This window comes from Lepisosteus oculatus, chromosome 5 (assembly GCF_040954835.1).
Source record: "Lepisosteus oculatus isolate fLepOcu1 chromosome 5, fLepOcu1.hap2, whole genome shotgun sequence".
In the NCBI taxonomy this organism is placed as follows: Eukaryota; Metazoa; Chordata; class Actinopteri; order Semionotiformes; family Lepisosteidae; genus Lepisosteus; species Lepisosteus oculatus.
This window is the reverse complement of record NC_090700.1, coordinates 20377501-20390804: the sequence shown is the minus strand read 5'-3', so window position 1 is coordinate 20390804 and position 13304 is coordinate 20377501. Positions and strand designations below refer to the sequence as shown.

Here is a 13304-nt window from a genome sequence, read left to right as displayed (position 1 = left end):
TTTCCTCACATCATGCCCTCCTAACTGACAACATGCAACAAAAAAACTCAAACTACTTATACACTTAATGTGTAAGAGTTATGAAGCTATTAATATGGATGTGCCAGTATGTCACACGGATTACAGGTGTTTTTTATTACTGCCAATAACCAGTGTTATTTTTATGTGTTATTTGCACAGACATTTCATCCATCAAAGTATTAAATAAAAGCACAACATTTCCCAGTATTCATGGTGCAGATTCTGCTGATTACAGAATCATGTTGAAGACAGGCCAACAGAACCAAAAAGTTGTACTAAAAGTAAATGGGAATGTGACAACCTATCAGTTATGCTGCACCAGGTAAGCTCATGCCATTTGTTTGACTACCATGAGAAAAGCAAATAACTAAAAGAGCTCAGAGATGCTTCTTCATTGCATTACAATTCAGGCCTGGGCTTGGGATGAATCTTGTTGATCCATTGATCATCTCGTTTTCTTTAAAGAACAACAAAACAAATTAAATATACCATACACCTGTAATGTAATTTGAATATTTCCATGTCAGTACTTTACTGGCTTTAAAAAGATAATACAGGCTGAGCCTTATCACTGTGCAGAACTCTCCTATACTAATGTGCTGTAGCAGTAAAGTGATTTAATATCACTAATCATTCATATTTAGCCTGTCAAGATTCTAAATGCAAATGAAAATTAATCATGAGTTCTACTAAAAACAAATATTTCACATACTCTTGCCGTGCTAAGTACAAAATTATTTTTGATGTCATTTTTAAAGCAGCCCTATTTAAAAATATTTTGCAAATTTCACCTCTCATTCAAAACACACTCAACATATATATACTTCCTGCTATCCCACAGTCACATTTTGCAATATGCACCAAAGTATGTCAGATGGAATTGAATAGGCCTTTGTGCAATTGCTCCTCTAGCTTGTGAGTCGTCCTCAAATATTCCATTTATTTAGTGTCAGTAAAAGCAAAAATCGCATGGATTCAGTTTGCATAGGGTCTGGTTTATGCAGGGTCAAAATAAGGGATCTATCTGAAGTAATGTCAAAGTGAATCTTTGTGGTAGTGTATCATAAACATCAGAAAGTGTCTTGTTCTCAAAGTGAACAGTTTTTCAATTGAGTTCAGGGATACCACTTTTGGAGCATAACGTTCTTCACATTCTTAAACTCACAGAAAAACCTTTGCTTCTAGCTTCAGACCTATGAGGGCTGGATGAATAAAAAATCTTAAATGTTTAGTTTAATTTTATTGACTTGAGTGAAAGCAACATAATGTCTATCACGTGGTATCAAACTAAACAACATCTGACATCAGCACAGCTCTGCCAATGAAGATTTCAGTGCCTGAGGCTTTGAGCTGTAACCACAAAATTAATTTCACTTAAGATTCGAGCAGCCTCTGGTAATGAATGCAATTCATTCAAAACCAATAAACCTTTTAACTTCATACACTAGAAATAAATTACGTTGGACACATCTTACACAGCTGCATGTATTTATTGTTTTAAAAATGCTTGTAGCTAGGGACTCTATTAAATAGCTTGTCATGAAACTATCATTAGCAACAATGAAATTATTAGGCACCTCAGAATCAGGTGTGTTTTGTATTATTTATTTATTTGTGTGCTCTTTTCATTTGGTGGCAATTAAAAAGCTTTAGCAAAAGGAATCCCAAACAGTATTTTCAAATACTGGGAGTTTATTTCTCCTTCCCAGCTTCGCCTCCTTCTGTAAGGAGTTAAAAATTAACAGAACACATTGATCTTGTCTCATTTAAGAATGAGTCCTGCATGTTCACTTACAGTTGGTTCAAATGAATGAACTGTATAAATTGTTCACTTACAATGTCCAAGTCTTTTACTTCAATTATAATCTTGCCAAGGGCATTATACTCCAACATCCAGGTAAAAACGTTTTTGACAAACTAAATGTTACTGTTACCACCCCAGCCATAATAACGTAATAACAGTACATGGCTTTAACAAAACATCCCTGCATAAAAAACAGTTTCAAAAGTGGAAGTTCAAATAAAGTATTAAGGAATTTTTGAATTTACATAATTTTAGTGCAGTCTATTACAATATATACTAATAGTACAAAACAGCTTTGTCTTTCATTAGGAAAAGCAAATTAATCTTGAATAGTGTAAAAATCTTAGAAAGTTTTGATCAGTAATCAATACTTATTCGTATAGTTCTTAAATTTTAGTCACTCTAGTCACTATTGTTTTAACTTCCTCCCCAAAAAGACACTTCAAATTAATGCGCACAGCTTCTTTTTGGGTCTGTCTTCTATTTTCAGCTTGCTCTGTATTCTGAGCTTCAGTTTTGTTGGGAGTGTTAACTTTCCAGCTTAATACGTTGCATGGTTCAATGATCTCTCGGGTGCCTCTTTATTGCAGAATTCCCAAATTCGATTCTCCCAACCCAACCATGTATGTTGTACATGCCCTTGCTTTAATGATGGAAAACTTTGATAATTTGAGGAGAAGTGAGCCTGTATTTCATTTTAAAATGTCTTTCACTCTCTGGTGGTTCTTATTTTCAATGCTACTGTATGTAAAATATAGGGATGGCAGCTCTGCCAAGCAGAAAGTCGTGGGGGACGCCCTTATCTTCGAGGGAGAAGTCACAAAAGAGCAGGCCGGACTGTACATCTGTGAGGCTGCATACCACAATCACAGAGCATCTGTACGGATTGAAGTGGAAATTGCATCAGAAGACATGCTGTTCTGTGAGTTGTTGGCTTTGTTATATAAGACTTTATAATATAAGACTTTTACCACACATCTATGTTTTTTGCCAAGAACATTTATTATGTTTATGGAAAACTCTTCATTTTCATTAGACTCAAATTATACTCTTGGTCATGGTGATGATAAAACAGAAAAGGTCCTGTATACCTAGATAACAAAGCTCCAGATTTATGTGAGTAAAATTGCCTTTTTTTGTTGTTGACATTTTGCAGGGAAGTACATCTTGATCTTGGTCTCCTCAGCGGCTGCTCTCGTCATCATTGTCTCTCTGTTTCTGCTCATCCTCTGGTGAGTTAGAAATCAAATCTACCGCAAAGGTGCCAGGTACACCAGAGTAGTAAAGGTTCTGCCAGTGTTCAGATAAACAGGAAACCCTTATCAGCTCCATCTTTAACCCATATAGACTACAATTCATAAACAGGAAAGACTGAGGGTAGGAGAGTCACGTACTGTAGCGACTACAGTATAAATGATCATTCAATTAGTAATAAAGACAAATTTCAGTACTGTACAGTGCCTGGAAGGATTTATTTTATATTTCATGTTTTCTCTTGTATTTTATTCACAAAGGACAATTGTTCATCACTCACTCAGTAAGGACATGTCAAGTTTGTGGTCACTCTTGAAGTAGTCCTTAATTGCAAAGAGGCGATTTTATTTTTTTGTTTCACATTTGTGCTGCGCTTCCCAAACCATGAGCCATTGGGGATCTTCTTCTCTCTTTTCACTAATCCTGAGCCATTGGGGATCTTCTTCTCTCTTTTCACTAATCCTGAGTTTATAGTGCAAGGTCATCATTGCAAACATGAAACCATCACACTGCTTTGCCAAGGTGGGTCCTGTTGGAGTCTCCAGATGTTTGGCATAGGATTGACAGGAAGTGAAGCAACTGGGGTCCATCAGTAGTGTTGAAATTTCTCTCGTTTTTACTCCATCTTTAATGAATCTGTTAAGTCTGTGCTATTAATCAAGCATTTAGATAAAAGGATGAAGCTTAGTCCAGTATTCTGTTTAAAAAGGATCCTTTTGAGGTTGTTGTGGGAAATTCTTCATCAGAGGAGAAGGACACAGTCTTATGCAGATTCAGTTTTATTCAGCTCAATTAGTCCGACAACACGCGCTGGGTCTGCCCCACAGAAATGAGAAACTGCAAGGGTTTCCCAGCTCTTATATACAGTCAGAAGAAAGTTTGTTTCATGATCTGAGTGTTTGTCATGTTCTTTGATATGTAATTACCTCTTGTCCTACTCTGTCTTCCTCTAGGTTCTGTCCTTTGATATGCAGCAGACATTGGTCTGCTTTATCCTGTTTGTGGTAGTTGTTCTTGTCTTTTGTTATGTAGTGTTGTCACTGGGGTTGCTAAAGCAAGTCAGCTTTATGGCATCTTAGCGTAACTTTTGGTGAAGGCTAAATTAACAGATACCCATCAACACCTCTCACAATGTGCTTAAGTGGTGTTTGTGATGCTGGATAAGTGAGATACAGTATATACATGTCCCACTTCAAGGTCCACTGAGAGATTAGATTCAGGGTGGGAGAGGCAGAAGAGGGTTACAAGGTGAAAACCATACAGAATGTATGCTGTGAGCCTGAAGTCCACTCTCAAAACATTGTAAAATTGCAGTCAAAGAGAACCCTTGTCTCATAAATGTGTAAGGTGTGTGACACATTTGTGTAGGAGGAAACTGATGTTGTGATTTTGTCAATGTCCATTTGCAAAGCAAAACTACTAACAACATGGTCAAATTTTCTGTATTGTAGAGAGCTAGAATTCCTTGAAAAAGAATAAAACATAGTAGTTGTATGTCCCTATTTGAGTATTTGATTTTTATGTAATTCTTAAATTATTAAGAGCCCTGTAATTGAAAAAACACATGTGACCAGCAGTGTTTTGGGAGGGACACACCCCTGCATAATTTAAGGATCACACTTAAAACATCTGTTTCAAGGAATACAAATAAAGAAACACTGCATAGTTATAAAGCATAAGACCAGAGATGACCACCTTTTTAGTAATGATTTAGAGGGTTTCAATCATATTTCTATATACTGTACATAATAGATTACTTCTAAATTGATCAGCAAATAACATTTCCTTAATTTCCTAACACTGAAGATGACCTCTGAGTCCACTGGACAGTGGCCTTCTATGCCCAAGATTGAGCACCCTTTGTGTGGAGCTTTGTGAAAGGTGAAATTAAAGGTGAATCAGTTAAACATTCTGCAATATGAAATTAAAGACAATGCTCTTGGATTAGACGTTCTGTATGAACAAAAAACACCCAGTCTTTTGATATCATGAGTGATCTGAATCTATTTTGGTCAATGTCTTAGCTCAAAACTTACAAGTGTGAATCAGTCATGCACTTTGTGAACGTGGTTTTCAGACTTGCATTGTGGTCAGGCCTCTGCCTCTTTCACTCTAGTACTACGCAACACAAACAAAATTTCACATTTCACTCTTATCTGCAATATCAAGCACTACTTTACCAAACATACACATTTCATATCTCACTCTCTTATCTGCAATATCACATGCTACTCAACATGAACACATTTCATATCTCACTCTCTTTTCTGCAGTATCAAACACTATTCAACACAAACATTTCATACAGTATCTCACTCTCATATCTGCAACATCAAACACTATTCAACATATACACATTTTACATCTCATACTTTTAATTACAATATCAAACACTATTCATTACAAATTTCACAAATCACTCTCCAAGCTACTCAATACAGATTTTATATCTCACTCTCTTAACTACAGTATAAAACTACTCAACACTTTTAGACTTTTAACTACTTTTTAGACTTTTAAATCACTCTCCAAGCTACTCAACACAGATTTCATATCTCACTCTCTTAACTACAGTATCAAACTATTCAACACTTTTAGACTTTTTACTACAATATCAGTTTTACTTAAAAGTAAATGCACTATAGGTGAAAATCTCAGGACACTTACAATATAATTTGTAAAATAAGTGCTGTGTCCTCATAAGACAAATATGCTTTTTCACTCCTCTGTAACACATTGGTGGGCATTTCTCTGATGAAACTACAGTGTCAGTGTCAAAGTCAGTGACCACACTAATTTCACATAGTGCAGATTTTATTACTCCCTGAGGTTCTGAAAATATTGTACATGTATAACAGGCAGGTGTTGTTCCATTAGCATTTCACCCACATGAACCATATTTATAGAAAAATGAATGGCAGTGACTTCTGATTATTCTGATTATAGACTATTGGGTAATCCAATGCATCAGAGGAACAGTATAAATCATCCATTCATTTACCCATTACAGGATTAAAGTTGAAGCCTAATCTGGTAAACAACAGGCACAAGGCAGGATATACTCTGGAGTAATCACACCCACACACAGACACACACACACACTCCTGGAGAAAACCCACATGACCACAGGGAGAACACACAAACACAAAACAGATAGAAATTGGGTATTTGGACACCGGGCCTCAGAACTACAAGGTAGCAATGCTATCCACTGCATTGCCGTGCTGCCCACACCCGGTTATGAAAGTAAAACATTTGAATGTCCACTGCATTCATTTACATGTTGACTCATTGAAGTACAGTAGTGAGATAAATATTAAATGAACATCTAGTCATAGAATTTAAAGGCATCGGGTTTTTAATAATATGTGATTTATGTATGGGCTGTGTATATTTTAAAGTATCCATGTGCAGTAACATGTATAACAGATTGGAGTGATTGGAAGGTTTTTAATACTTTGCGGACGTTGACCATTTTACCAAAGCAGAAGGCCAAAAAATAATTTCTGTTGTAGTTTAATACAGTGATAATGGTATTATAAAAAACAAGGAACAGCAAACATACTTACAAATCAGCAGCAGAAATACAGCATGCTTCATGGTGCAATTAACATTTTCAAATATTGAGGAGGTGTGAGAGTGAAGATCTGTTAATTAACAAATTTGCCAAATTCAAAATCTGAGCCTCTCTCTTCTGAAGCCCTTGATTCTTACAAAAAATAACATCAGTTCAAATATAAATGTCTATTCCAGAACCGTCTGAAGCACAGCAGGTGTGTTGTTAGGGTTCCCACAGGACACCATCACTCCCTGGTATACTGTATGCACATTTATCAAGCAGTGTATCAAATACTTGCCATGTGATAGGCACTGCACACCTGTGCTTCTTAATTACTCCATCTCCTCACCAGGCATTAAGATAAGCCTACAATTTGTGCCAGACACAGAAAGTACTGAGCTATCCAAATTAATCTAATGAGGTGGAGGCGCAAAATTGTTGTCTTCTGTTGGTTGAATTCAAACACAGTGGTTTGTGTACTGTTGCACCTGTTGCAGCCACTCCAGAATTTACCAATTGATTTTGTTGGGCATCAGATCCACAGTATCCTAGAAGACTCCAGGTTTTAACAGCCCACTTAGTATCTTACTTCTTCTGTGCTGTCTGAATAAACTGACTTCCGTTGTTCAAGTGCAGAATGCGTGATACGAGTATATATGTAACTAATGGTGAATGTGCATGAGTGTAAATAAGATAATATCTTGTAAGACACTCGATCACTCTCCACCTGTTAACCTTAGGCAAATAAATGCTATCTAATGGAGCTGTACAAAGTCTTGTGTGTGTACTGATTTGGTGTTGAAGGTTTATTAAACTGAAATCAAGCTGAGCCAGGCTGCCTTTGTGCCGACGTGTTGCCACAAGGTGGAAGAGAAATAATCTATTGGCTAATGTGATTGGAGTTGACTGTGAAATGGAAGCTCGGTTTTCCCAAGGGATGAGCTGCTTTCGCATTAGCCTCAGAGTGGAGTTTCCATCGTATGGGCAGCTGCTGTGATTGACGGCATGTGTGCGAACGCAAATGGCAAGACATGGATGTAATGAGCCTGATAATGTTTTGTCTGGCCACTTAGAAAGGAGATTAATGTCTTGTTGAAATTGAGCTGCATTAACATTCAGAATCTAACAGCCACTTAGACTTTGTCACTAGTGTTTCAGTCAATACTACCCCCCCCCCCCCCCGGGATGACTCATGGTATAACTGCAGTATCACTCACTGAAGGTACCACACTCCAACAATCAGTGGACTGAACAGCACGCACAAGCAACACAGAGTGGGTATCAGTGTTACCCAGGGTCACAAAACAGCAGGGTTTACAAGCCTGATTACATCACCGCCTGATTTAAACCTGAAAAAGTGAAGAGTAAAAAGGAAAATTGTTAAATTACCTCATTAAGAAGTCGATAGAATGAAAACCAGAAGATCTGTTATAAGTTGTGCAAGAATTGAAAGGTATTGATGATGCAAAAGAAATGCAGCACAAATAGCACTGAGAAAGACATTGCTGAATATTCCTCAGTTTAATTCCTGCTTTAATAACATTTTGGTAATCTCACAAGACATTCATGAAGAAGTTTTGTTTTTAAATAATTTTTCAATTCTTCTGCCTTTTCTACTAAATGAAAAATAGTCCAGCTGGAAATTTGGCCTGGCACAGATTTACAGCCTAGGCAGTGCCAGTTCCTTCTTACCCACACAATCCCCACAGCCCACACTTTTCTGTGCCACCTTCAATTCATCCCCAGGGGCTCAAGGAATGTACATGTTCTACAGCTCTTCCTGACAAAGTAATTCAATTGAACTTAATAAACTGCTTGGACCCCCAAGATCCAGAGTCTAGCATCTTAGTTTTGATAACTGTTATTAGTACTTTCCTTTGCTCCAAATATTTCTTTTCAAACATTTGCATTCCCATCATCCATCATTCTTCCATTTTCTAAGATCTTCATCAAATTCAGGGTCACATCCTGGCAAGCAATGTGTGCAAGGTGTGATACACCCTGGACAGGACACCAGTCCATTTGAATGGCACACAAAGGCACAAACACTTACAGTACATTGGGCCAGTTTTCCCAGAAGCCAATTAACTTACAAGCATGTTTTTGAACTGTGGAAGAAAACTGGAGCACCTGGAGGAAACCCTTGCAAATATTGAGAGAACATGCAAATTCCAGTCAGATAGGTGCCCCAAGGATGAAATTAAACCCAGGGCCTTGAGATGCCCACATTCAGATCAATCATATTTTAATTTTAACCAGATATGCAATATGGCACAGAGGTTTTTGTAGAAATTTGCACAGACTTTGGTACTTTTCACATTCCAGAGAGTCCCCTGTCTTGAATAGCTGCATTCAGAGGTGTGCAGAATGGCATTAAAACTGTGAGTGAAAATGGCCTTTTGATATCTCAACAGCCAGCAGGCTGTATTTATTCTCTGCTACTTTTGTGTTGCATTCCAAAGACTGAGACTTTTTTTTTACTGAAATAAAAAATACGGTTGCCAAGGTAACTTTTGTGAGAATGCGCTGTGGTCAAGGTACAAACAAGTGTTTGCTGCTAGTGAAGGAATCAGTAAAATGGAAAAACGTTAAGGGAGAGTTCTTAAATAAAGTCACTGTATGAGGGGAAGATATGCAGCTTTATTAGGTCAAATACTGTACCTTCCACATGTACTCTTATAAAATATGATAGTCGCATGTCAAGAACATTGTAGGTAAAGGAGGAAGTATTTAATTGTTGCCCCTGAGCACATGATTCTGAATGCTGATTGTGAGCCAGGTTAAATGAGCATGGTCATTTGCTGAGTGTGTGCCCAGCCACCACACAGACACATACTCATTCAGAAAAGCACATCTTCAGAGCCTGTCTATCCTTTCCCAGACAGTTTCTGTGAAAGATTAAGTTCAGTTGCCCTTTTCCACATCCTTATCAATTTCTTTTTCAAACTGAAATAAGATATTTTCTACATTGCATTGTCATGATTAAGATTAGAGTAGGGATGTTGAAGAAGGAGAGTGCCAAATTCACAAGAACCATTAGAAGATAAGGAAGGCCCTTTGTTAAAATACTTGTGTTTGGAATGATACAAAAACATAATACTTATAATTTCATTTGTCTTTGGCTTTGCATGCAGCAAAAAAGCTGGACAAGATCTTTCTACTGCTAAGGTAATCTTTTTGTTTTGTTTTTCTCTTTTCAATTTATAATTTCCAGACCAGGTCTGGTGTCAGAGCCCTAGCAGTGACAGTGCCCTGACAAGGGATGTACTGTATCTGAGCTGGCCTTGTTGGGGTTCCAGTGACAGAGAAAGGGGGATGCATCCCTTTTTATAGTGAAATATAGTCATGGGGTAACTCCCCCTTTCACTATTGCACACACCTATGGATACTGAAGGGGAGCCCAAGTGGGACCAAAAATATTTGAAGGTGACTCCAAAATGCAAATTAATCCTTAATAACAACATGAACCTTGGCCTATATAACTCATCTGTGTTCCAGACTGACAACTGCATACTTTCTGTAATATAGAAAGTCTTTTTTAGCTTTCTTCACTCTTTTCATTGTTTTTACTCAGAACACTTCCAACCCAAAAACAGGAGATTTAATGAAGGAACTGACTTCTCTCGTGCATGACCCAAAGTCACCAGAGTTACTCAAGAGCCCAGCCAAAGGAAATGGGGAGGAATACGCAGAGCTGGTGATGTACAACATTGTCATTGATATCAAGACAACAGTCTGAACACCCAACCAAGGCTGGCTACTACAGACTGCTTCTCTTGTGCGGGCTACTTAGATTATAGGTATCTCCCGTGAAGGTTTGACACAAGGTTTAATCATTGAGCAAGGATGAAGGGGTTATTTGAAAGAAATCAACTGAATGAACAAATTTCTCTTAGAGAAGCAAGTGGCCTTATTGAGGGGTCTGTGAGGGGATCTTTAAACCCTTGATTAGTGCTTCATTGTCTGCTTATGTTTTAATGAAGATGGCATCATAAGGAGCAGTTTAGAAATTAGAATAAGAAATAAAAATGATAAATATAATGCAATATTAATATAAGTAACGGTGTCTCAGTTTGTGAATTTTGATTTTACTTAAAATAAGACATTTTAGAGAGTATTTTACAAAGGTTAACAAAAAGTCTATGTTTTGAAACAAACAAGTAGAAAATTAGGCCTCATGCTAAAAGGTCAGTTGTGTGCTTGAGTGCTTAAGGTCATATCTCTCTGTACATCTCTCCTGAACGACTGATCCATACTTCACATATTACTTGTCTGATTTCCAATTACATGCCATTTTGGTAATACTGTATGTTGTGTTGTGATCCACAGTTTTGAATGGACAGTTTTGTTTGTAGAACGTGTACAAGAACCCGTCTTAAAAGCTACATATTCAGTTAACCTGGTCAATATGGTCACAGTAAGTACCAGATGATGGCTGAGTATTACAGTACCACTCGTGTCTCTTGGTACAGATTCTGCTTAATATGCAATGAAGTCTTTATTAATAAGTACAGTAGGTGATTGAAAGGGTGCATTAAAAAAACTTTTACAAAGACACAGAATACTGAAACACTGAGGAAACAGAGATTACCATGGAGAAAAACTGTGAATCAAAAGATTGATTTAATCATTTTCAGATTACTTGGAACACCCACTGTACACCCATTTTAAAGTCATAACAAAAATATTGTACAGTTTTCTAACACTTAAATCACAAAATGGGATATTCAAAACTCTTGCCTAATAGACGAATAAGAAATACTGTAATGGCTCAGGTGAATATGTTAGATCGCTGGCATCTAACCCTTGGCTTGCACAAATATGACAATATCAGTAGAAAGCCAAAAGCAATTAGCCTGTAATTAAAAACTCAGCTGGAGCAAAAACCAGGAGATTGTGTTTCCCAGGACCAGGGTTAGGAACCACTGTCTTGGTGAAATTCATTGGAATTAGTACTTCAGACATTTGGTATTAAGATTTAAATGGGTACATTTGGTTTATCATTCAGTGTATTGAATGAGAATCATTATTTGCAGTTTAAAGAAATGGTCAATTTTAATTGTACTTTAATCCACAGTAACACTTCTTCCCATTATTTTCACTTTGTTGTATTGTATTGTGATTGTATCACAAATTAATCATTTCCATTTCCATTTTTGTTCTTGTGATTGTATAACATACTTTCCACAAAGCGCACTTTTTCAAAAATGTTTATATTATGAAACAGAAAGAGATTAACTTGCAATGTTGTGTTGTAGGAACAAATCATGGTAGAAATGATGTTTAAGAAATCTGCCAGTGAAAGCACAGAAAACAAAAGAAAACTGAAGCTCCAGGACTACAGAACAGGAAAATACATGTTGTATTTGTTTTTCCTTTGGCACCGCATAAAAGATTTCCTTTGGAGAAATTAACATTCCGTTCAATTAACGTTAATTATAGTTAAAGGCTTTATGAAAGTTTGCATTTTAAATTTTTGAAAAAGGCATTGAAACTCTCATTGAAAACAAAAGTACTGTATTTGTTTAATTTCATTTTTGAAAATATGTGTATGTAAAATGTAAGTTTCATAGCATTACCAAAAACCTAGAAAAACCTAACAGCATTATCGATCTCCATGTTTTAACAGCATTTTACTGTTGCTTTAAAAGTATTTTAATAAAATGTTTCTTCTAAAAGAATGTTTTTTTGCTATGCTTATTTTTTTCACACATATCTCAAAATATTAACAGTATATTACCTTTTATATTGAAGAAGTAGATGAACAAATCAACCTATAATGATCTAGTTGCGTGCACAATAGAATTCATCAAGCGTACATCAAATGCCTTTGACATGGAGAGGAATATTACTTGCTGCCCCAGAGCTGAAGTAAATTACCTCAAATCATGTTCATATAATGAGTGCAGAGCATCCTCCACACAATAATCTGTTTAATTGAAATTCTTGTGCTGGAATATTGTTCCATTCTGGGAAGTGAACATTGTAAAATTAACCATTTCCATTAGGACTCTCTGATGCCGCCTCAAGGCTGACAGTCTTTAATTCTGCCACTGGAACAGCTACCGTGCCTTGAAGTAAGTATGAAAATGATCTTTTTTTAAAATAGTTTTCCAGTACATGATTATATTTACTCTCTACTCCCTAGATCCCTGGCTTAGATGCTCCTCTGTTGTTCTAAGTGTGAGTTGGTTCAGAAGCAGCCCATTACAGTTGTACTTGCCCTACCTAATCCACATGGTAGAGAATGTGTCAAACATTTTAAAACAGCTTTATTTTTCTCACAGTTTTATTGGATTTTACAGCTGGAATGTAACAAGTGCCTCACAGCACTGGGGACCTGGTCTCAATTCCTGGAGTGCTATCTGCATGGAATTTACATGTCCTCACCTTTTTTGCAGGGGTTTATGAGCTCTGAGAGCTCCAGTTTTTCCTAATAGGTCAAAGCCATAATGTTCGGTTAATTGACTTCAGGGAAAATTGGTCCTAGGTACAAGTGTGTGTATGTTTGTGTCTGTGTGTGCCCTACTTTGGACTGGAGTCCTGTGCAGGGTGTATCCTGCCTTGCACTTGTTGCTTGCTGGGCCCACCGGGGCTAGCCGTAGCCGTGATGTCGAGTCGCGCCGCGCTCGACCCTCCGGGGAGGACCCTGGGGCGGGGAACGCA

The 13304-nt window shown here is 37.2% G+C and overlaps 1 protein-coding gene across 1 annotated transcript in view; it reads left to right on the top strand.

The window, feature by feature from the left end:
* Positions 1 to 12265, top strand: part of LOC107076744 (immunoglobulin superfamily member 10) — a 40168-nt gene extending 27903 nt beyond the window's left edge. The window contains exons 11-15 of the mRNA XM_015341814.2: positions 181 to 343; positions 2584 to 2747; positions 2982 to 3057; positions 9773 to 9806; positions 10213 to 12265. Coding sequence (XP_015197300.2) covers positions 181 to 343; positions 2584 to 2747; positions 2982 to 3057; positions 9773 to 9806; positions 10213 to 10377 — 602 coding nt within the window. The 3' untranslated portion in view covers positions 10378 to 12265. The remainder of the gene's footprint in view (positions 1 to 180; positions 344 to 2583; positions 2748 to 2981; positions 3058 to 9772; positions 9807 to 10212) is intronic.
* Positions 12266 to 13304: the final 1039 nt, after the last annotated feature.